This window comes from Lontra canadensis, unplaced genomic scaffold, assembly GCF_010015895.1.
Source record: "Lontra canadensis isolate GAN:19392208 unplaced genomic scaffold, GSC_riverotter_1.0 scaffold17, whole genome shotgun sequence".
In the NCBI taxonomy this organism is placed as follows: Eukaryota; Metazoa; Chordata; class Mammalia; order Carnivora; family Mustelidae; genus Lontra; species Lontra canadensis.
The window spans coordinates 11448468-11472704 of NW_022631011.1; the positions used below are offsets into that span (position 1 = coordinate 11448468).

The 24237-nt window shown below is 50.2% G+C and overlaps 1 protein-coding gene across 3 annotated transcripts in view; it reads right to left on the minus strand.

Moving 5' to 3' along the window:
- Positions 1–22: 22 nt before the first annotated feature.
- Positions 23–24237, minus strand: part of MAPRE2 (microtubule associated protein RP/EB family member 2) — a 157250-nt gene continuing 133035 nt past the window's right edge. For all 3 annotated transcript variants that reach the window (XM_032859619.1, XM_032859617.1, XM_032859616.1), the window contains 3 exons: positions 13042–13181; positions 8459–8617; positions 23–2993 (listed from right to left, as the gene is read on the minus strand). In XM_032859619.1, the coding sequence (XP_032715510.1) occupies positions 2919–2993; positions 8459–8617; positions 13042–13181 (374 nt within the window). In that variant the 3' untranslated portion in view covers positions 23–2918. The remainder of the gene's footprint in view (positions 2994–8458; positions 8618–13041; positions 13182–24237) is intronic.

Genomic DNA, 24237 nt, shown 5'->3' on the forward strand with positions numbered 1-24237 from the left:
ATGTAAGAATCTGTAAGTCTGGTCCTTTTAACATATACTTTTTTTTATTAAATATGTAAAAAGATAAACGCAAGTCAAGTTATTCACATATTCAGAGACAAAAAAAACTATCCTACCATGCGACAATAGGGTAATGTAAAATGAATGTGATACATCTGAATAAGACTTTTTCATCTATGATGTCATTACTTATCTATTTATAATTAACAATACATATGTTTACATTCCTTTCAGTTTACATTGAATATATAACAAAAGCTTTATGGTGTACTATTTAGTAAAAGTAATCTGAATGCATATTAAACCTTAACGGAATAATGGAAATACTCACCAGGGAAGGGAGGAGTTCTTGGTTCCCTTCTGGAGTTTACTTCTCTCTGGTCAACAAGGTGTTTGGTCTTTTTCTGCTTAGAAAGAAGACGGGCTCTCTCTCTGCCCCCTGCTTCAATCACTTCCTATCTGACACGAGCAGCGGAAGTGCTATCACCGGCCACAGCCGCGTGGCCAAGAATGAAGTCCGGCTTCTGCGAGGGCAGGCAGAGCCCACAAAGGGATGCTTCTCAGCCCGGCGTGAGGATGTGTGATGGGGGGGGCCGTGGAAGAAAGCGTGCCCTGGATGCCGAGATGGGAGGACGATGGGGTGCGGGCCTCGGGGAGAAAGGAGTGGCCCTGGGGAAGGAGGTGGTCTGCACAGAAGTTGGGGTGCAGCCCAAGACGACGGAGAATCCTAGCTGTTCAAGATTCCCTCAAATATCCGTGATGTCGCACACTACCCGGCATGAGGGAAGAGGGGTCAGATGCGGACAGAAAGAGGGATGTGGAACTCTTCTCTAAATCCGTGAGGAGCTAGCGCTAAGACCTGGGATGGAGAATCAAGGACGACCACCTGGGAAAGGGAAGGTAACTGGCCAGTAGGTTTCCTAGCTGACAAGGCTGGGGCACCAGTGGGGAGGCAGAGCAGCTGTCCCCCGCGAGGCTGAGGCAACTTCCGCCATCATCACACCCACCCCCATGCCGGCAATTCTGGCCGCGGTCCACCAGGCACTGGGCATCACTGAGATGTCCCTGCCTAGCAACCACCGAAGCATGCTCCGCGTGGAGTTATTGACTGTGCCTCTTTGCAAGAGCGATTTTTACAAAAGGAAGGTCCATACAAACGGCCGGGAGGGACCACACCAGTAAGCGTGCGGCCGAGCATAGCACAACCACCACCTGTACCCAGGTGTGGGAGGATGTCACTGCTGAGAGCCAGGCTGTCCAGCCCGAGAGAAGGGAGCTGCCGCCGCCGCGCTGAGCAGGCGGGAGAGAGAAGGAAGGGAAACCAAACACCACAGAACGTCTGTCCAGTTATGCACAGTGCGTTATAATAACCTCACAAATACAAGCCATCGTGTTCACCGGTAACTCAAATACCACTTTGCTGCGAGAGATTTTGGGAAGACTTCTTTTGGTGGCAAGCTCCAATGCTAGAATTTAGAATTAGTAGTCCATCAATTAATAAAGAAATGTCAAAGCTTTCGGATACATATTTCACAAATTTATTTTAAGCTTTTCAGTTAAGAGGCAAGTGGGGCGGGCACACTTGTTTGTTGTTCTTGCACCTGCTAAGTCAAGTAACAAGCGAAGTACATCTAAAGTTCGGAAACCAAGTGAAATGAATGATCCAGGAAGGGATATCATCTGTCAGAGGAATAAGAGAGGCAAAGATTTGGAAAGATACTAAGAAAATGTGCAAATATTAGTTAAAAAAATAAGGAATGCTTTTAATTCATTAATGTTTCCTCTATTTACGAATTGCCACGGTTATCAATGACAAGGAGGGCCGGAGTATTAATGAGGGAAATTCCTTATTCCCAAAGGTATGGGGAGTCATAGATTTTTTTTCTGTGTTGTCATTCCAGTGTCAACACCAGACTTCAGAATCCGGAGTCTCCCTTGGAATGATGCTCCTAGTAAGAAGGTCTTCACTTGGCAGCGAGCGTGCAGCACGACGCAGAGCCCTGCCCCTCAGGGGCGCACACCCTGAAGTCATTCTGGAGGAGGAGTCCCCTAGCGCGGAGGACAGGCTTTGGGCTGAAAGCCAGAGAGAGGCAGGAGGACCTGCACCTACGCAGACCCCCTCTGGACTGTAGGTAACTGATGACAGCTTTTGGGGAGAGTGGCTGCCCACCAAAGAGGACCCTGAGAAAGAAAAAAGCATGAGAACCCGGGTGGGGGAGGGGAGGGCAAGCAGTCGGAGGGCGAAGTGGGGATGGGGGTGTCCTCGAGTGAATGTCTTTCGAAACTAACTGTGTGACCGTCTGCCATGCTCAGGGAGAAATACTGCTGGGCCCTGAAGTCCTAGTTTTGATTCCATTTTTTTTTCCCCCTTAGTGTTGGGAGTCGAGGGGGAAACTTTTTCCCTATAAAACAAGTCACTGTCCTTATGGCTTTCATATCAAGGATCTCTTTCCCTTTGCTCCAATTTATCATTTGACCAAATTTACGTTCAGAGGTTAGACTTGCAAACATCAAAGCACCACGAATGTGTGACATCTAGTGACACTGGTTGAGAAATGCCAATATAAATACCATATATCAAATTACCATTGTTTCACACCAGGATAAAAAGGGGGTGGTGGTGGGGTGGTGGGGAGAGTTGTTCCGGAAAGAAATGAGAAGAGCAGAATCAATCCCAAGCAGCCAAGTGGTGAAGTGGTAGGTATGTGACCCCGTGACCTCTCAGGCCGCCCAACGGCTGGCTGCTAACGGGTCTTGGCAAAGGAAATGGGAACCGAGCGCAGTGGCTGGCGGATGCAACAGTGCGTTGATGTTAACGGCAGACTGGGAACGACTGGTTTCTGTTGAGCTTGAGGCCACACGTTTCTCCAGAAGAAAAGTTCCCACGCACAGCTGAAGGCGCAAGGGGCCAGGATGCTTCAGTACTCTTCCTGCTGCTGGGGCTGCTGGTCGTGGACTTGGTCCTCGGCCTCGGCCTCTTCCGGGTGGCCCTCCTGCCAGACAGGGGGAGAGGTTTCAGCTGGAACTACGGACTGGGTTGGAGGCCCCGCAGCGTCCAGAGCACCCCCCTCTCCCCGGAGAGCGTGCGCGAATCCCCCCTTGCCAGCCAGGGCTCTCCCACTCCCTGAGCCGATGCATCCCCAGATGCCGCTGCTTCCCTGCTCCAAGGACTCGTCATTCTAGAACACAGCAGTCAGGTGTGACGCACCTAACATTCCTTCATGGGACACATTTCTACTTTCCTACCCTCGTAAAAGAGTCAACCAAGGCACGGCCTCCAAAGCATCATGATCACCCGGGAGAACCTGCTGTGAAAAGGCAGAGCCCTGGGCCACTGCGGGTGGGGGAGGGTCAGCCCTACCCTGCTGGCAGGCGATGCAACGCTTCGGCTTCCTTTCCTGCCCTGTCCCTCTTCTTACTGAAACAATCCCTGTGGGAGATCGGATACTCCTCGGCTGTGGAGATGCCCCCGTTGGAGTCGTAAGGCAAGGGAGGGCAGCAGGGGGTCAGCAGCCATGGCTCAAGGACTTTGGGATGTCTGCCTTGGGTACCTAAGTACTTCAGGGACAGGACCCAGAGGGTGGAGGTGTTCTAGAACCCTTTCATTCATTCCTCTAAACCCCATGAGCACCACTCCAGGGACCTTCAGCCCTGGCTGGCTGCATCTGCAACTTCTGTAATGTTCTGACTCAGGAAGCAAGCGGCTCTTATCACCTGAGCCAAGGGGGCCACTCCTACAGGAGTGCTGGTGGCCTCACACTGGCCACACTCGCTCCTTTCTCAACCCCATTACCCCACCCGCCTTCCTGCCAGGTCTATGCCCTACAGCTCGGGGCAAGCCAAGCCCCCTAACCACGGTAGGGTCTCCTCTCCTGAGCCCCGGTGCTTGCTTTCCCCGGCTGGCAGCACTCCGTTTCCTCCTTAGCTACAAAACTCGGGCATGGAAGCTCATGTGTCTCCAACACGGTGGCCTCAGGTTACTCAAGTCAGGGATGGGATCTCACCCATCTGTGTCACACTTGCTTACTTCCCAACTTGGTACAGGTTGTGCTGAGAGGAAGAAACCCCCGAGGACCCAGGAACAGATGAGCATGTTACTCAACCGCCGTGTGCCTTAGTTTTCCCATCTCTACAATGGAGAATTATAACAGGCGCACCCATTTACCAGTTTCCCAAGAGCTTTGCTGATTGGTGAGTCAGTGGAGTCCCTGAATTCAACAGAGGAGTCAAGGAATTCAAGAAGGTAAGGTGCCTACAATATTGGGCTCTTCATAACACCTACTGTGAGCTGCAAATATTTCATGGTGGGAGAATTCTTTGAAATATATTCTAGAAGTGGAAAGATTTTTAAAAGGTAACCTTTTCTGTGACAACAGTAGAAAGGAACATCACACTGAAGACCCTGGTTCCAATCTACCCTATCCCTTATCAGCTCGGGGTCCAGAGGCATAATGTTTACTAACAGTCAGCTCTCCCCATGCCCAGGACCATCCCTCTTCCCATTCCCCAGAGCTACTCCACCGCGATGTGCCAAGGCCCAAGATCCTGCTCTGCCCACACTCTGCTGTCTTTGGGGCCCCCCAACTCCTTCATTGCTTAACTGTATTTGATTCTGGCCTCAGAATGTCCCCCCTACCCCGTACCCCTGGGCCCTCTGTGCAGCCTCTGGGGCAGCAGCCTGGCCTACAGCCTTGTGTGAGGGATGAGGGTGGTCCTCGCTGCTCCGAAAGGGAGCACCTCAACTGACAGTGGCATTCCTAGGGGAGCAGGGGAGTATCTGAGGGCATAGTACAAGACCGCACAAGTCACTGCCCTCTCCCAGTGAGTGTTCTCCCTCTTGTCTAGGGGCGAGAAAGAAGTCTAGTGGTCACGGGTCTTTACCAGGAGTGGGAGCCTGGGAAATCCCCGGTGTCCATTCTGCCACATGTTCCTTCCTGATGCCGCTCCCCTACCCTCTCCCCAGTGTCAACTCCTCTCAGCTTCATGTCTTGGCTCCTGCCTCGGCTTCGGTCAGGCAATGCACCGCAGCCCTGAGTGGGGTCAGGGATGCTATTTCATCCATCACCCTAACTCTGTACTGCTAGTGGGGTACCTGCCTTTGCTCCAGCTAGGACTGCAGCAGGCCGCAAGTGTGCGCTCCTTGGTTGTTTAGTGTGTGTTAGGGTGCACGGGAGGTCTCAGACCTGAGGATCTGTTTGACATTTCACAGAAGATCGCGTTTGCTTACAGCACAGTTGGGAGTTAACTGCGGGATAATGGGGTTAACCCAGGACTCAAAGTCAAAGACTTGGATACCACCCCATGGGCCAGTAACAAGCTGTGGGACCAGGAACCCAAGAGATCAGACCTCACCACCGGTCTCCCCTTCCTACTTGTCAAGCCAGTGGGCACTGTGGTCTGCAGCGGGCCAAGGGCAGCTCTCACGGTGACGTCATCTGCCTGCGGGAACTGTGGACTCCAGACTCTTACCAGGAGAATGTGCAAACCTCCCAGCTTATCAAGGGATTGCTAATGCTAGGGGCACAGGTTAAGGCGGTGTGAAGGTCTGGAGAACAGATCTGGAAGGCTGAGGTGGTTGGACGATGAATCACAGCGAAGTGCTCCCAGCTCACACCAGGCTGGGTAAGCTCCCAGGAAGAAAATTTTCTGACGCCCTCCATGAAAAGGAACAATGGAAACCCACATGGAAGCGGAAGCCAGGCAAAGCCCACGCCAGACAATGCCCTGGAGCACTACGGGCTAAATTCTAGTGTTTGCCTATCATCAGAGCTTTCTCAAGGTTTGGCTGTGAGCGAGCCTAGAGCTCCTCATTCTCATGATCTCAGTGGAAACAGAAGCAAGTCGGAAGCCTGTGGGAAGGCTCTTGCCTACCATAGGAGGAAAATGGGGGCAAAGGAAGGAGGACCCTCAACCGTGGCTCCCGACTTCCTCGATGGGGCTGGGAGCACTTAGAAGGCTCATGTGCCCCGGTCACACTGGCCACATCTGGCCGTTCTTGGCTCAGGGCTGTGCCCACCCGGTTTCCTCTGCCTGCACAATCCTCTCCCTTCCCTAGCTCTGTGCAGCTGCTCTTCCCAGTCATTCGTCACCCCCACCCCAATGTCCTCTGGAGTATCTGCTTGTCACTCCGGGCTGTCGTCGTATGCTCGCCACACAAGTTTATGTCTCTCTTACCGCATGGGTCATACCTGACATAGTCTGGTCAGTGGCCCCTCGCTGAGGCAGTGGCTCTGTTCCTTTCTGTCCACCCAAGCCTTAGTCCAGTGACAGAAACACAGGCTCTTCCCCAGAGCTCTCGGTTGCGTGGAGAGGAATCTTTAGGTCACCCAACAGTGACTTTTGTGACACTGCCTTGGGAATTAAGTGCCTGTTTATATAAGCAGGCGCACCTCAGCTGACAGACGGACAAGGCAGCAGCTAAGCAATGACTAAGTCCAGATACCTGTGGCCCCAAAGGAAAAAGATCCTGAGGATGATAAAGATGGGCACGAGACGGCTGTCTGGTGATCTGCTTTGGAAACTTCCATTAGGTTTCTACAACCGTGAACTGAACCGCCCCTGTTTACTTCTGTATGCAAACTCCCATCTGGATTTCCACATCTTCCAAACATTCTATTCTAGGATTGTTTGACTCCCAAGAATCAAAGACCAGCCATCACCAAATAAAGACTTAGAGAAGAAGCCTCTCCGGCAAACACCTGTCCCTGAAACGCAACTTAGGGCACGTCTGTATTTAACCGAACAACAGGCACGGGGCATTATCCCCTGAGGTCACACTCAGAAGTCAGGAACTCTCGCCCAGGGGTGCCTTGCTGGCTGTGAGCCAGAGCTCAGGGATCCATGTCAGCTCTGAGCTTGGAGGGCACCTGAGCGGGTCCTGGCACAAGAACTCCCTCTTGGGACAAGACCAGGAGTGAGGTGGTTGTCGGAAGGGTTCTCCTCCTGCCCACAGCACAGGGCTGGGACGTGCTGATGCTGCGCGCTGCCTTCCTCTGTCAGTGGGCCTGGTCCTGCAGAGGGGGGTGCCATGGAGACCGGTTGGCTTTAGCCTGTGACAAGCAAGCAAGCACTCGGGTCACAAGCACTCGGGCTGGTGCCGGCACACTAGAAATCAGAACGTTTCTGCCATCGGATCTGAAAACATTGAGAACCGTATTTTGTGAAGCCATCTCTGCCTCTGGGACCTGGACAGGAAGCTTCTCAGGGCTTCAAGATCTACAGTCTGAGCCAATGATAACTGAGAAAGAGGCTTCAAAACAAAACAAAACAAAAATATGGGCTGGGGGAAGGGAACAAAAAATGTAGCGGGGAGGCCTCAAACCCTGGGCTGTTTTAGAAAATCTCATCTCTAGGATTTCAGATCTAACAAGGAGTAAACATTTGCCTGGTATTGGGCTGGAATAAGTCCTAAAGTAAAGTTGCCGGTGACTTGTTCCCAGTGGGTGGAAGTGACAAACACAGCTCACCCCCAGAACCCTGGGAGGGGCCCTGGGTGTCCAAGTTCAACTGCCTCAGACGCTTCCACTAGCTGCAGCCTGGCCTAGGGAAGAGCTCGAAACCCCAGCCCAAACCCCTCTTTCACACCTTCCACGGGGCGGGGGGGGGGGGCTCTCCCGTTCGCCCCCCCCCCCCGCCCTCCCGCCCCTGCCCCCCACTCACGCCCCCCCCCCCCCCGGCTTCCCTTCCTGCCCTTGAGTCTGTTCCTTGGCTGCTCCTCACACCTGCTTTCCATCACCGGGATGGAATCCACATGCTGGGATTCCCCCTCCCACCTCTCCCTCTCACACTCCTGAGGAGAAGCCCTGCTAGTCAGGTCCTCCCCAGAGAGGAGGCCGTCTTTCTTTTTTTAATTTTTGTTTTTTAAGATTTACATAATCTCTCTGCCCAACATGGGACTTGCACTCATGACCCTGAGATCAAGAGTTGCATGCTCTTCCGACTGAGTGAGCCAGACACCCCCAGAGGAGGCCTTCTAAAAATATTTTTCAGCTGAGGGCTGTTGCGTAGCGCTGGTCTGCACTGCCAATGAGGAACCAAGACAACCAGCGCTGCAATAAAAACAGGCAGTTGTGAGGCTAATGGGGATGGGAAAAACATTTAGATGAATTCTTCCTCTAACCATACTCTGTTCTGTCAGGAAGAATCTTACACACATTCTTGCTGCTCCGCAGCTCAGAGCTGAAAACTACTTGGTACCTGGCTGCATCAATCTATTTTTCTCAGTCAGTCCTCCTCCTCTCCCCCCAGCCCTGGCCACTCATCTCTTCCCAGATGAATTCATGAATACACGTGGGTCAACAGATCACGATGATAGTGATACTTATTATTCTGGGAATAACCAATGCACGGAGTCCTCATTCTCCGTGATTCCAGGGCATCTGAAGGCCCACTGATCACTGCGCCCTGACCAACGACATCGCTTTAGAACGCAGGAGTCAAGGGCTCCCCTCACACTCACATGTTCTTCCGAAGCATAGAGGACTTCCATTAGTCGTTGCACGAGGTCATCGTTTTCCTGCCCGTGTTCTTGGCAGAGTAGCTCAATCTCTCTCAACTTTCCAAAGTAGAAATCTCTCTCCTTTTCCACACCTTCGAGGGCAAGTTTTAATGAATGTACCTGCAAGGGAGTGGGGGTAGAAGGAAAGAAAACCCAAAAAACAGTATAAGAAATGTGAGCAACTATGCCTCCTATATAGATGGGAAACAACAGATGTGCAATGGAGCTCGAGCCTCGGCCACAAGGTCAACTTCGCCAGCAGGCCAGTCGTCCCCTCTGTTCATAACCACTGTTGGACGGATTCTTCTGCTCAACATGGTGGCATACGGGCACCGAGCAAGTTTTCCTCCTTGCCTGCTAACACGGGCTAGAGCACATCCTTCTCCTATCCCATTCGTCCTCTGCGTCCTCTGGAGGGAGGGCGGGGAGGCAGGCAGAGAGGCTGTCGCTGTGGTTAGTTTAGATGTATCCTGAGGACCCTCCTTTCTTCAGAAGAGCCACCCTTCGTTTTGGGAGCCCTTCATAAATGTCCCTGAGCATCCTAGACAGATGCTTTCTATGGAGAAACAGGGTCCCAGTTACACAAGGACAACTGGGTGAGATGGAGAGCCTGGCTGAGTGGATCGGGTTTAAGTCCTCTGGTTCTGGCTCTGGGGACACTACAGGTAGTGCAGGGGGAAGAAGAAGATAAGCCCCATGCCCTCAGCCAAACAGCCCTTCATTCCCTTTTCCCCCATTTGCGATTCCAGGAACTTCCACTAGGGCTGTGCGGCCTCTCACAGTGGTGACAGAGATGGTGTAGGAAGGAGGCAACACCTGGTCTGAAGAACTTGGACAGTGGCGTCAACAGACTGGTGTCCAACCCTAAGTGGGCACATCAGCTACACACAGGCCCAAACCATCACCCTGTGCCTGCTTCCTGGGAATCCTTTTTTTTTTTTTTTTTTTTAAAGCCCCTGTGCGTTTAGATTTACGTAGACAATAACCTTTAGGAGGTAAATTAAATCTCTCATGCTCCTCCCCAGGTGAAGTCTCATTCAGTGTACTAAAATCACCCTAACAGCATTTCTAAAAATTACCTTTGGAAGGGGAAATTTTCTTCTCTAATAATTCTGGGCTTTTGTACATGCTATTGATCTGGCTGGAATTACTGATCCATCCATCCCCTTCCTGCACACTGGGCCCAAGACTCAGCGATATGGCCCCTCAGAACTCACCTCACAGACCCCCCTCACAGGCGGCTCTCAAGGCCGCTGAGCCTCTCACTAGCTTTCCCTCTTATTTCTAATAAGATGGTTGGGTTATTTGTAAAACCTGAAGGCAACCAGAAGCCTTAAGTAGAAGAAGAAGAAAACTTCCCTTATTCCAGAAATCGTTCCTTGTTGTAAAACAAACCAACCCATTCCTGAAGCTTGGCCACAGGGTCCCTCTGCAGCCCGTGGTGGTGCCAGCAGATAGATCGTGGCACTTCAGGTGTCTGAGTCTGCCAGCTCTCCCCAGACGAGGCAGGAAGGGTCTCTGGATGCATCCAACCCATGGAAACCAGGTTTGCTGCCTCTCGAGAGTGCTGTGGTCTGTACAGCATACAGGGGCTGAGGCTTCTGGAGAAACATCCAGCCCAGGGTGGCCTCTGGTGGTTCTCCAGATGTGCCGGGGAACGGAGGCACAGCTGTGAACATCCCCAATAAAGACCAACAGGGGCTGGAGTGTATAAGGACGGGTGAAGTGGCCAAGAAAAGTCCACGTTCCCAATCCCAGTCCCGGAAGCTGATGCCAGGCCAAACCTGAGGTATTGCCGCAGAGGCCAAAGTGGTGGAAGAGACACTGGGGACGGACCCCTGAGTATGTCAAGAGGAAGAGACAAGAAGGGCAAGTCCTCTCCCCTCAATTCTCTCCCCTCCCTCTCAGTGTCCTCCCAGCTCTGGTGCCCACACCCCAGTGTCTGTGCGGGGCCAACCAGTGCCCACTCTCCAGCCCAAGTGGCCCCTGAGCACGGCGGTGACCCCCCACCCCCCCACTGCCTGTCTGCTGACCCGCGCTCCACACACAGCCCTCAGGATTTTAGCTGTCATCTTGGCCCGCTTTTTAAGAGAGAAAGAGAGCGGGCAGGGGTGCGGGAATAGGGAGGGAGGATCTTGAGCAGGCTCCACGCCCAGCAGGAACCCAGCGCAGGGCTCCGTCTCACCACCTTGAGATCAAGACCTGAGCTGAAAGCAAGAGTCGGGCACTCAACAGACCGACTGAGCCACCCAGGCACCCCTCCCCTCTGCCTTTTGATTCGTTTCTATCGCTGTAATTGTCATGGGAGACCGCCTGAATAGAGGCAGGAGGCCAAGTAAATGAGAATCCTCAAGTTTATGGCACTCATCACTTGCTCTATTACGACTGTAATTCACTCTTCAGTGGAGGCGCCTCCACCCAGCCCTTCCTTGTCCCGGAGTCCTCCGTCCTCGCACAGTGATGCCCTGTGGCTCCCCGCCAGCATCAGCGAGGCCCCTTTGTCCCCCAGGACAGAAAACGGAGGGAGAACACAGAAACAGGGCTATGGATCTGGAGTCAGTGCTCAGTGAACAGCTGGAAGAATGCTCACAATTTAGGGCGTGTGACCTTCCCTCTGAGGGGTTGCGTGGGGGTGAGGGAGGCAAACGGACATACCCCTCCTTGGTGAGCATGGGGCAGGCGGGGGCAGTGAAGCCCTTTGGAAGTAACAAAGGAATTATAAGACCGTTGGAAAGCTCCTCTCACTCTTCTTCCTCACCCCCCTAGAGTGACGTTTTTGGACGAGAAGATGAGTTCTGGGTCTCTGGGGTTGGGAGGCTCTTTGAGTAACTGGACAGCTAATGGGAGCACGGAGCCAGCCCCAAGGAGAGGAAGGGGGTCTATCTGGCTAAGGCCAAGTGGGAGAGGGGCAGGAAGGATCTTGAGGTTTCCGTGTCATTATACTTTGGGTTGGAAGGTTGGAAACTTGGGTGTGGTAGAGGGAGACCACAGGGAGGAAAGAGATCGTGACAGAATGAGAGGTAATAAAGATACCAAAAGAGGGGCGCCTGGGTGGCTCAGTGGGTTAAGCCGCTGCCTTCGGCTCAGGTCATGATCACAGGGTCCTGGGATCGAGCCCCGCATCGGGCTCTCTGCTCAGCAGGGAGCCTGCTTCCTCCTCTCTCTCTGCCTGCCTCTCTGCCTGCTTGTGATCTCTGTCAAATAAATAAATAAAATCTTAAAAGAAAAAAAAAGAAAGATACCAAAAGAACTTGGGTTCCTAAGGAGAAAGGGTTATAAATCTGAAGCATCAGAGACCCACGCCTGATTCTAGGTCTGTTCGAATCTGCTCGGAGCCTGGGGCATGTGGCCCACGGCTCACTGAGGCTGTCACACCAGCCTTTTATTTAAGAAGAACCTACTACTGGAAATTCCATATGGACTCAAAGTGAGAATCAGCAGGTAGTTGGAACATTCCACAGTTTCCAAATCAAAGTCGTACCCACTGGCTGACTCTGGGGTTCACCATTTTCATTAAAGTGATCGGAATTGTAAAGACACGCCTAAGCAAGCCCTGCTTTCAAACTAGACTCCTGACTGCAAATACAGTTATCTCAAAACTGTTTCCAGACTCATGCTGGCTCATCAGGAATCAGATTAATCACCAGGAATGGCCTGGCCACTCTTCTGGGAACAGCCTAAGAACCGTGAATAAAGGCTCCTCTCCCAGTGGTGGGAGCAGCCAGGATAAAGGACTCTCTCCTCACTCAGGTCGGGGGAGGCGTCTTCTGCAGGCGGCCTTGTGCTCCCAGTGGTTTTATTACCTTTCGACTACATCTAATCCTAGGCAAAATTAGCTACTGGTAGGTAGACATCACACCTAAACTTTTATATTGAAAATTTCAATGATAGGAGAGCTAGATTTAGACAAAAAAGAACATTTTTCAACTTAAATCACAACTGGGGCCTTTCTAACCCCCAAATGTTGGGCTTGGTGCTTCTGTGGCATCCAACTTCTACTGTTGTGGGAAGTGTCCTGTGTTCACTTTGCTGGCATAATCGCCCACCTCAGACCACTGCTCTCAGTCCTATGAGGGAAGGGAAGGTCTAAGGTCTCTCTCTCACTACTCATTATGTTATTAGCACCAAGCATGGGGTCTGTCCCAAAGGACAGGCTTGACAAATAGGTGCTGCCATATAAAGGAAGGAGAAAGAGTGAAGGGTATCTAGACTGGCCGGAAGTGGGCAGAGAGGCCGAGGTCTAGCCTGGAGCTGGTGACTGGGCCTTGAGGTGGTGTGTGTGTGTGTGGGGGGGTGGGAGTGGGGAGAGAGATGTTGGCCCGTGGACCTGCATTTACGTGAGGCTGAGTCCTTCTGTATTAATGTACCGCTTTGATTTCTGACTAACATCTTTTGCTCCTACTGGGCCACTGATTTTATCTGCCTGAACTATTTCTTTAATCCCTACTCGCTTGAAACTACTGCCCCCGCTCCCTTACCTCAGACCTATAGGTGTTTGCTCCCTCCCTCCCCTCTCAGAGACATGGCCAGGGCTGATGAGTTACCTGTTCATTAAGCTGTATGACCTGTGTTTCTAAATCTTTATCAGATTTGGATGCTGAGCTGCTGGACGAAGCCCTTTTGGCTGATGAGGGACGAGAAGGTGTGGATCCTGGCTTAGATGCTGGACTGGATTTAGCCGCACCTGAAAGTAAGCAGAACAGATTACAAATATTGGCAACATTAAGGATGCTTTTTAGATTACAAATGTACAGTATAAAAGTTCACAAGAAAGTACAGAAGGTAGCCCCAATGATCCCTTCCGATCACAGGAGTAGCACACACACTGAGAAAGTGCACACAGGGGCGCCGGAGTCTCGGCTGTGGGTTAAGCATCTGTCTTTGGCTCAGGTCATGATCCCAGGGTCCCAGGATCCAGCCCGGTGCTGAGCTTCCTGCTCAGTGGGGAGCCTGCTTCTCCCTCTCCCTCTGCCCCCATTCATGCGCTCTCTCTCTCCCTCAAATAAATAAAATCTTTTAAAAAAGGAAAAAACAGTACACAAAGTACAAAGACAGGGTCCACTTGGGCAAATTAATATTTCTGAGCACTTTTTCCTTTCAGTATGAGATTATGTTGTCCTTTCTCCCTCTGTAGAGATAAGAACAACTCGTACTAAGAGATTTAAAAATTTATTTATTTATTTTTAAAGATTTTATTTATTTATTTGACAGAGAGAGAGATCACAAGTAGGCAGAGAGGCAGGCAGAGAGAGAGAGGGAAGCAGGCTCCCTGCTGAGCAGAGAGCCTGATGCGGGACTCGATCCCAGGACCCTGAGATCATGACCTGAGCCGAAGGCAGCGGCTTAACCCACTGAGCCACCCAGGCGCCCTAAATTTTTTTTTTTTTTTAAGAGGAAATGTTCTTAGATAATCTTGAAGCACCACCATAATGGAGTTTCTAATGAACAAGAAAAAAGAGCTCATGATAGATTAATACTTTAGAAAAACTTCAGTACAAGGGCCTATTTTTGCCCTATTTCCTAGGTTCAGCCACTTGACAGCGTCCGGGATCCATGAACTCTCCGAAGCAGCGTGTGCCCCTGTTCCATATGGCCTGGTGTCTGAGTTTTACTGGGACTGAGAGAGCTTCTTCTTCTTCTTCTTCTTTTTTTTTTTTAAGATTTTTATTTATTTATTTGACAGACAGAGATCACAAGTAGGCAGAGAGGCAGGCAGAGAGAGAGTAAGGAAATTAGGCTTCCCGCTGAGCAGAGAGCCCCATGCTCTCTGGGATCATGACCTGAGCTGAAGGCAGAGGCTTTAACCCACTGAGCCACCCAGGTGCCCCCTGAGAGAGCTTCTTGAGAGCGGGTGGATTCCAAGGGAGGGGCAGGGAAGGGACAGGGTGGGACACCTTCTTGTGTCAGGAAGCAAGGATGTGTTCACGGTCTAATGTGAACAGGCACAGGAGCCAGTGGGGAAATGTCTCCAACTTAGCCACACTCGGGGCAGTTTTATATATCAAAAGAATAATGGCTCTAATGGACTGTAATACATTCAATAAATAAAAATCTAGTTGAGAATGATGAGGAGGAGGAGGAAGGGAGGGAGGGAGGATATGAAAATCTTTCTAGAACATGGACAGCTAGCAAATGCAGAAGAAATGTTAGAACTGGAAAAATCACCATTTTGCAACAAAGGTAACTGGTCCAGGAAAGGCTCACTGACTCTAAAACATTAAGTGAGAAGTTTGGGGGGGAATAAGCCATTCATACATGTCAAGGTATTGTCCTAAAATTTACTTTCTGTAATGGAAAAAAGATACACCTTTGCCTTTACAATGGGAAGGTCTTGGAATTAGCACCTTGACCAAGTGATTCAACAGCACCACTAATAATGGTAGAAATTGAGCGGAGCAGGAGGCGGGGGGAGGTCACTGATGTCAGGTAAGATCTTGCCCACTGGAAGCTCAGCTCCTAATAGGCACTCACAGTCTAGAACATGACAGACACAGGAAGTGGCCTCTGCAGCCAAAACTGTGCAACGATGTTTACACACTTCATGCATTAAGAAACGCAGCGCCATTACCGGGGGCCCACCTGGTCTCCACCACACGGCAGCTCAGCCTGGTGGGGAGGTGCTCCGCCCGATCCCCCGCCATGCTCCCATAACCCCTGCTTCTCCAGAAGGCTCTTGGAGCACAAGGAACCAGCGTCCCTCACCGTCGTAACCCCAGTACTTAGCACCACGCCTGGCTGAACGTATATTTTCTGAAGGTACAAATGTTGAAAGAAACACGTGAACAAGTAAATACAACCTGGTTCTGTGGTTTCTAGTTTCCCAGTTTATCAGTACTAACAGATCAGAAAGAGGCAGGGGCTAATGAAGCCAAGTGTGCTGACAGCAGTTACAAGTTTCAACCAATCTCCTAATAATCATGTAGCAAACCCCAAGAGTTCAGGTGCCTGGAGTCCCTGGGTGTAAAGGCAAAATCATACACCCCCTCAGAAAGCACTGGCAATATCACACCCTTTAAAATCTGTGACAAGGGAAAAAAGAATTTTCTTCTAAAAATTTCTAGGAAAAGGCCTACTATATTTTAACATGAAAATCAAATTGGGAATCGACTTAAAACAGTTCGAGTACCTGAAGGTAAAACCCTCAGGGAGCTGAAAACCTCGCCCATGCTGAAAACCTGGCCCATGCCGAAGACCTTCCCAAGGATTCCAGAGAGCTGAGGCTTTGGTTCATCTGTGTTTCCCACTGGGCTGCAAGGATCCTCCATCTCTGCAAAAGCCCACAGAAGATACTTCCGGAGCACTTCTAGTGGTCGACTGGCCAGGCTCACTAAAGACCATACGAACAGAGTAGAGAAAACAATGTGGCTAACAGCAGAGGACACAGGGGGAGGACATGCTGACCTGGCAAGGGCCTCCTCTGAGGGCAGCTACCAGCCAGCCTCGCTGGGGAAAAAGCTTCTAGAAAATCAAGTTACTTCAGACCTTTTTATAAGCAGTATATCATATTTTTATACCAATAAAGTCCAACGGAAAGCAGCTTCAAGACAACGTTCAACACCTCTTATGTACTAAATACACGCTTATCCAGGGCCTACCATGAAGCACGTCGTGCCGGAGATCCCTGCTCTTCAGGAGCTCATGGGGTTTCACGGAGTGACAGTGGAGTCAGAATGGCCAGGCCGGCCGCATTCAACTTTCTCAGGGACAAGGCAGCGTTCCTGACTACGGACCACACAGCAGGATTCGGGCTGGCCCCTCTGCCAGAATCACTCCCGTTCCCCTCCTCTGAGTGACTAAGTGCTGCATCCCGCAGGTCTGAGCTTGGACGCTGCTGCTCTGGGAGGCCGCAGCACCTGTCCCCGGCAACGCTGTGGCCCTCGCCTTAGGCCTGATCTCCCAGAAGACTTAAACATGGCAGAGTAGGAGTTGCATCTGTTTTGTTTACCATTTTATGCTCCCAAGGCCAATTTCCATGCCTGACCCAGAGGCAACACTCAATACAAGCTTTTATAATACATTAAAAGAACTCCTAGGAGAGATAGCCGTCCAGGATAAAGCTACCAGCAACAGATCGCGGAACTGATGCCAACATCAAAGTCGCTGACAGCACGCACCGGCAACACATGCAGGAAACCCAACGAAAACATCACCAGCCTCCCACAAGGCGAGCTCTTACTTGGTTTCAAGATTACCTTTGGCTATCGCTTGGGATCAGGACCAAGTACAAGTAGGGACATCATTGTAAGTCACTGTAAGCGTTTAACTCTGAGTACAGAGGCACAAGCTAGCTTGTGCTGGGCCAACTCTCTGCGGCCTCTCCTGAAGGAAACAGCCTTGCAGGAGGGGCTCCCCAGGAGTGTGCCTGACCCATGCTGGGCCCTTTTCCCCAGGCAGGTCAGCAGCCACGATGGGGCCAGGTGCAGTAGCGGACGTATGTTTATCACTCATTCCTGTACCCTGCCTTACCCAGTCTCATGCAAATTTTGAAAGAAAAACATGGAAGGAATAGAAGCTGATTGCTTGTAAAACAAAGCTATTATGTGTTATATTTCTAGGACATCATCAAAGGCAGCTTGAAGAAAACCTAAAATGTTAGATATGAAGTCAAAGAGGAAGGCTCACAGACAAGCCAAAGCCTCCCGCAAGACCATGATACCAACAGAAAAGAGAACTAAAAATAAACACGGAAGCTGGCGGGCAGAGGAAGAGGGGGCCCCCAGCAGACACGGCACAGCTCCTGGGGGACAGGCCGGAGTGGCTGTAGGGACAGACGCTGTCCCAGGCGCAGCTTCTTCCCAAGGAACCACATCCCTTGCTCCAGGCAGAGCCCAACTTGGCCTTGGGTTAGGGTCTTGGCCTTAAAAGGCCCCCTGTGTTTCATGGATCCTGTCCAGGTCGTTTGGGGCACGGAGTCCCCTTTCACCTGGTACACACGCACGTGGCTGGTGGATCTCTCCGAGAGGTGAAAGATGAAAACAAAGAAAATCAGACTTGGCATCCTCTGCCGCTGGGAAGGGGAAGGGGGTCTGCCCTCGGGCACCTGTACTTGTTACATGCGGGATGGAAGAATCACTCCTACCCTGCCCTGGACAGTCACTCACAGGCCGGACAAAGGCATGGAAAATGAATTGGAACAATTTAGTTACAGATGAAGTAATTAGTATCTGAAAGCTAAAGTCAGGCTTTTTGAAATTCTGATTCAGTTGTTTGGAAAGAAAGTGATCACTCGGAGTGAAATGTCTGTGGACGGAGGGCGTGGGAGGGCAGGGCCAGCCACCTGCGCATTTACAGACCTCTGAAGGAAGGAAGAAATCGAAGAACAGGAAAGATGCATGGAAGAGTTTAGTGTCTTCAGAGGTTCCAAGTTAAAAAAAAAAAAAAAAAAAAAAAAAAAAAAAACCACAGGAAAAAAAAACAACAACAAACTACACAATTAAAGGGTTAAAGTAAAAGCTCCTTTTTCAAAAAAATGTAAAGTGAGTTCTTTAAATCCTTGAGCTGCTATTTGATATGGAAGTCATTTACCCCTCCCGGCTAGCACATAGAGAAATACCAAATCATAAAACTTACAAAAATGAAAATGAAGTCTTTCATTCATTCTGTTTAAAGATTTCTTGGTTTACTTTTTAGGAGAGGAAACAGTATCCTAAAGTAGATCACACTCCTTAGACCGCAAAGAACTCTGTTTTTGTTTATTTGCTTTAAAAGTTTCACGGTCTTCCTTTCAAACCACCGTACTCTTGAAGAGTACCCAGCTTCTGGGGTGCCAGGCTGTCTCCCAGCATCTCTGGGGTGCTGGGCTGCTAGAATAAGGAAATGCCGAGAAAATTATAATGATCAGTGTCAGCAAATTTAACATTGGTAGGTCACTTTTAGGTAAACTGCCATTTATATTCCAACTTTGTGAAATGACCCAATACTGTCCTTAGTAGCCTCTAATCCTGCCTTGAGAGATCAGGGTCCTCAGTGGCTGCCTTCCGGCTGCCCAGAACGTGCCCTAATTCAGGGTGACTCTGCTTCTATGCCTTCCCGTGCCTCCTGGCTCAAAGATGCTTCCACGAAAAACATTTACATAAGAGCTTTTAAAGGGAGGCAGCACTTCAGCTGTAACGCAGATATTTTTTTTTTCCTTGCAGCTATCAACCATTCCACAATTTTTTTTTTTCAAGCTGCTTGTGATGTCCTGAAAACATAATTAGTGGTAGCCCTGTTTTACAAGAATTGTTTTTCCCTCAAGCTTTTCTCCCTCTCCCTAATTTTCCCTTTCAAAAGAAAAAGGAGTTTCAGAAGCGGAGGAAAAGAGACATAAATTCTGTGCAAGTCCCTGTAATTCTCTGCCTTTACTCATTGGATATGGACATGATTTACAATGCTAGTCTTTGAGCAGTTGTGTCTTAATTAATGCCTTTAGGATTTGGTGTATAAATATGATTCTAAGACATTTTAACCATAGTTGTAAAAAAAACAAAACCGAGTGGCCTTATTCACTGCCTTAGTGAAGTCACAGTATCACTGTGTCTAATGTCAATAATTAGTAGCTTAAAGTTTATAGAAAATGCTACATTTTGGGCATACGAGGCCCAATGAATTCATAACGCTAAAGCAAAGAAAAGCACTTTACTTGGCTTTATCCTTCACGGCCAGAGCTCTGATGGAATTTAAAAATTCTTCTCACTTAATCTGCTGTATTCCTTCTGCCAAAATCATAAACAGAGGAGCTAAAAATATGACGTTAATACTGTTGACAAGAACCACAGAGACATTAAAAACATGTGCACACACGCGTGCACATGTGTGCCCACAACACACACACACACACACACTCAGAAGGAACCAGTCTTCTGGTCATCCCCAGCTGCTTCTCTACATTGAGAGCACATTCCACCCCCAGGTCCTTCTCCCTAAAGTAAAAACCCCACAGCAGCGGGGACTGGGGAGTGGGTGAAATGGGTGAAGGTGGTCAAAAGGCAGAGACTTCCGGTTATAACACAAGTCTGGGGCATCAGATACACTGTATGCTTGAGAGTTGCTAAAGGGTAGATCTTCAAAGTTCTTATCACAAGAAAAAAATTGTGATTATGTGTGGTGATGGATGTTGACTAGACTTATCATGGTGACCATTTTACAGTCTATACAAATATTCAGTCATGTCGTATACCCGAAACTGTTACACTGAATGTCAGTTATAGCTCAGAAACAAAACCCCGGGCACCTGGGTGGCTCAGTCGGTTAAGCATCTGCCTTTGGCTCAGATCATGATCCCAGGGTCCCAGGATCGAGTCCCACTTTTGGTACCCTGCTCAGCAGGGAGCCTGCTTCTCCCTCTGCCCCCGCCCCTGCTGGTGCTCATACTCTCTCTCCCCGCAAGTAAACAAAACCTTTAAAAGACGAAACAAAACAAACTCCCACAGACCTGAAACTTGGCAGAAGATACACTGTACCTACACTGATCAGTTATTTGTGGATGATCTGACCTCATGTCCTTATCCCCTTTACCTTGGCAAATAGATTTTGATTTTTAACCGAGATAATGAACTTGGTTAAAATAAAAGTAAATAAAGCCACTGCTGGGGATAGAGTATGGGGCTGGACTGAGGAGAAGAGCTGATTCCCACAGGAAGAGGGTTTCCTCCTCAGTGACAAAATGGACACCAGAGTGGTCCCACTGTAGTCCCCACAATTATGATCACTGCAAATTCAAGAGCTGCCCCTTTCCTTCAAAAATGGCTCCATACCTTCCCTTTGTAGGTTCTGTCATCTGTTCTCTGAGGGCGAAAAAAGAAAAGCACGTCAGTGGCCAGAGGTCAGTCCAAAAGGAGCAGCAAGTAGCTGGGGTTCCGGGAGGCTCCGACTCATGGGATTATTAAGAGGCTGGCTCTTTGATTCGGAAATTACTAGTTCATGGCCCTTCAGGCTTCTGTCACCAGTGCGGCCAGTGGCAAAGTTGGGTTCTTTTTGCTACTTTAGTGTCAGCTTGTAAAAGAGGGCAGCTCCTTTTCTGAGCACCTTGAAGCCTGGCACGAAGCACATCAACTGTGTGGGAGTGGACTGGAAATGGCTATCCCTCATCGTGCCCTTAGGGAGGCAATGGTTAAGCTGGCGGGGGGGGGGGGGTGGGGGGCACCTACAGCCAGGAGTCCTGGCTCTGCTACTGGCTGAGTGGTGTGACTTGGGCTGCTGCCAGGACTCATGTTAAAGACTGGAATAGCAGTGCCTGTTTCCTGGAGTTGGGAACAACACGCGAGTTCGTACATGGAAAGTTCTTATACAAGAGCCTGGCACATAGTAGGTACTCAATAAATGTTAGCTCACATTATTATTACTCAGCAGATGAAAGGTGATTCAACTAATGAGGAGGTACACAGGTTTCCCATTTCTAGACTAACAAAATAAAAACGAAACTGCTAAAGTCATAAGAAAATCCAACTGGTTGTCAAAAAAATCTCTATGAATCTCTATAAAAAATTTTAATCCATAAACCACCAGTGGGCACCAAGGTACAAGTTCTCCTGTCCCATTTACTCTCTATCTTGAAAATCAGCAGGCTGTAGCCCAAGTCTCTGTGTTTCTTCTTAAATTACTTTGACTCATTCATTCACGCAGCTCATGTTTACTGAGCCCCTCCCGTGTACCTGGCAAGCTATAGGCAGTTGGGATACATCAGTGAAAGAAACCGAAGATGCTGGTCTTGGTGGAATTTACATTCTAACAGGGGGAACTGATAATCAATAACATAGTAAACTAGCAAGTAAATGCTATGGAAAAGAGAAAGGTAGAGGAGGGCAGGGGTGAGCAGTGCAGAGGTGGGGTGGGTGAGCAGCTCTTTGCAGGACCCTCTTTGGGGAACCGGAGCATCCACCACTCATCTCTCTCCAGTCTCAACTCCTCTCAGACCCACAAGACTTCCATGGGCCTCACTAGACTCAGGCCCCCTTGGAAGGACAGTTAAATGTTCACTGCTGGTGGGGGTCATGCGTCAGTCCAGTACTGACGTGACGCACGTGTGTGGGGGGGTTTGCCTGGTTCAGAAGTCCCATTCCTCAAAGAAGCCTACATCTCTTATGACAACTCCACAGTCACAACTTCTGGGATCCCTGAAAGGGACATGCCAATTATAGGAGTAACCCTTACTTCAGGGTCTCCTTGAGAAAGTGAGGTGTGAATAGGGACCTGAGAGGGGGTAGGCGGCCCTGCGGACAGCCAGGAGCCAAGCACTCCAGGCAAAGGCCCAGCCTCATCTGTCCAGGAGCCAGGTGGGTGCCGGAGCCCAGGAAGCCCGGGGCAGAGATCATCAGGGCCTCCGAGGCTGGGCTTAGGACTTAGGACGTGGGCTTTCTTTGTGAGGGAAGAGGGGAGCCAGTGCAGGCTGCTGAGCAGAGGAGTGCCGCGGGCTGCAGGCTGTGTGGAGAACAGACGAGTGGCCACTGAGGAGGCCGCTGCACGCTTTCTCCTAGGTATGAGCAGGGAGCACTCAAGACAGTGTTCTCTCTGGTAAGTCATTTCCAATGCTCCAGCCGAGACAAGCCTATCACGTACCCTCTAAAAGAGGCACAGACGCCTGGCCATTGCATACAACTCACATTTTGCCATCCGAACCGTAGCAAAAGGCCCTGCTCTCATCAATGGCATCTGCTATTGATTCCGGGGGTGGGAGAAGGCTGAAGAAAAGTAGCTCCAAGTCAGCCTGTGTCCCTCCCAACTCACTGCTCAGGGTGCATCACAGAGTCTGCTAATTGGCTCTGCCCTGGGAGCGCATGCCAGTGAGCTACACCAAGAGTCAGGGGCCTGGGGAGGGTGTGGCTCACCCTGACCCAGAGCCCCAGGGCCTTGGGGGCACCCCTTCCCCCACCACAGGTCACAAAGCCTGGCCCTGGGATGGGCAAGCGGGCCTGAGTGCGTCCAGCCGGTGTGAGCGTTCACAAAACCGAGTTACTTCTGCCCTGGTTACTGTCCCTGCTGGAGATGATGTGCTTATTTTTAGCCATCATGTGATTCTCCAGTATTTTCCAGGCTCTGCTTGAGTCACTATGGTTTCAGAGAATTTTTCATAGTGGGGAAAAGTACACGAAAGAACTCCTCCTCTTCAAATGGCTCAAGTATTAAAAAAAAATCAAACCTCTGAAAAGTTACCTAAATGTGGTGTGTGTGTTTCTTGTGATAAACTGGCTTTTCTCACCTCTCAGATCTCAGTAGACAATGAAGTGTGCTTTTAAACACGGGAGGAGCTAACCAATCACTATCTTAGTTCAAATTGTCCTCCGAGCAGTTTCTCTCTACAAACAGTGAGACTCCCTCACTCCCATGAAAACAATCACCTCAGAATCCCAGCCATTTAGGCGAACACCCCCTTGCCTGTTCCCTGCAGCAATGAGAAAAGCTCGAGGCTGACACAGGCCAGCAAACGCAGCCAGACCATCAAGAAGGAAAACACACAAGCATGGCTGTGACCTCGCAGAGCCCCCGCGCTCCCGGCAGACAGCAGTCCTCTCAGCCAAAGGCTTACAAATTAAGACGGCTATTTGGGGGAAACACAATGACTTGAGAGTGTAGATACAGACCTACTGACTCCATGGTCAAGACCAGTGTTTGAGGTTGTTTTCCTAATGGAGGCCAGTCAGCTGAGCTCCATGAACACTATCTTACCCAGACTCCCTTGCCAACAGGAGAGACAGACAGACAGTCAGGGTCTGAGGCCATGGTGCAGCTGGAGCTCAGCGGGGTGAGGACCAGGGCTGAGCCCCACCGCAGTCCTCTACTCTCCTCTTCGGCACGTGGCTCCTGCCCCCAGCTCTCTGCTTCCACCAACCAACCATTAAGCCAGAAACGTGTGCATCACTTACCCTTGACTTCCCTTCTCCTTTCCTTCTCACATCCAGTGGTCAAGTGTCATCAACTCTATCTCCTTAGAAAGTCTCCGTAACCCACATGGCCAATGACCTTCGCTTCGGCCAACCTCCTGCCCTGGATCGTCTGTTGTAACAGCTTCTTAGCTAGTCTTCTGGATTGTACCTCTACACCCTGCATGGATTCTCTATTACTAAACAGCAAACTTGTCCTTAAAACTTTTTAATGACTTCCAACTGCCCCCTTTAAAGTACAAACCTCTGTGACCAGCAGAACCCAAGGTGACCCCCTCCCCCCAATGAGCTTCACCTCGTATTCCCACCTTTGTACAGTCCCTCGCCTCTAGCTTCTGAGAGAATAGGGCACAGGTGATGGGACGTGACTCTCCTGATGATGGCATCTACAGAACTCTGCTTGGCTAGCCTACCTGCTAGTGAGAATCCTCCTGCTGGCCTTGAAGAAGCCTGAATGCTGGAAAAGTCCACGTGGTGAGGAACTGCAGGTGGCCTTTGGGAACTGAGAGCAGCTGCCGGCAAGGGACAGAAGCCTCAGTTCTGCAGCCTGAAAGCAACAGCCACAACCCAAGAGAGCGCACCCTGGTTAAGCCTCTGTTAGACCAGAGCCCCAGCAGACCCCTGAACTGCTGCCTGAGTTAAGGCGGAGAACTCAGCTAAGCGGGGCCCAGACTTCAGCAGGTGGAAGACAATACGCGTGCTTGTCTATGCTGCTAAGTTTGTAGCGGATGTTTTGCAGCAACACACATGGAGACCGCCTCTCAACTCATACGAGGGCCCCACTCACCTCCACAGCCTTACAATCTCAACACTGATGTGGAACAACGTGCCGTTCACTCAATAGGCATGTTCTCTGTTGACGTCAACATTCTGCTCTTTCTG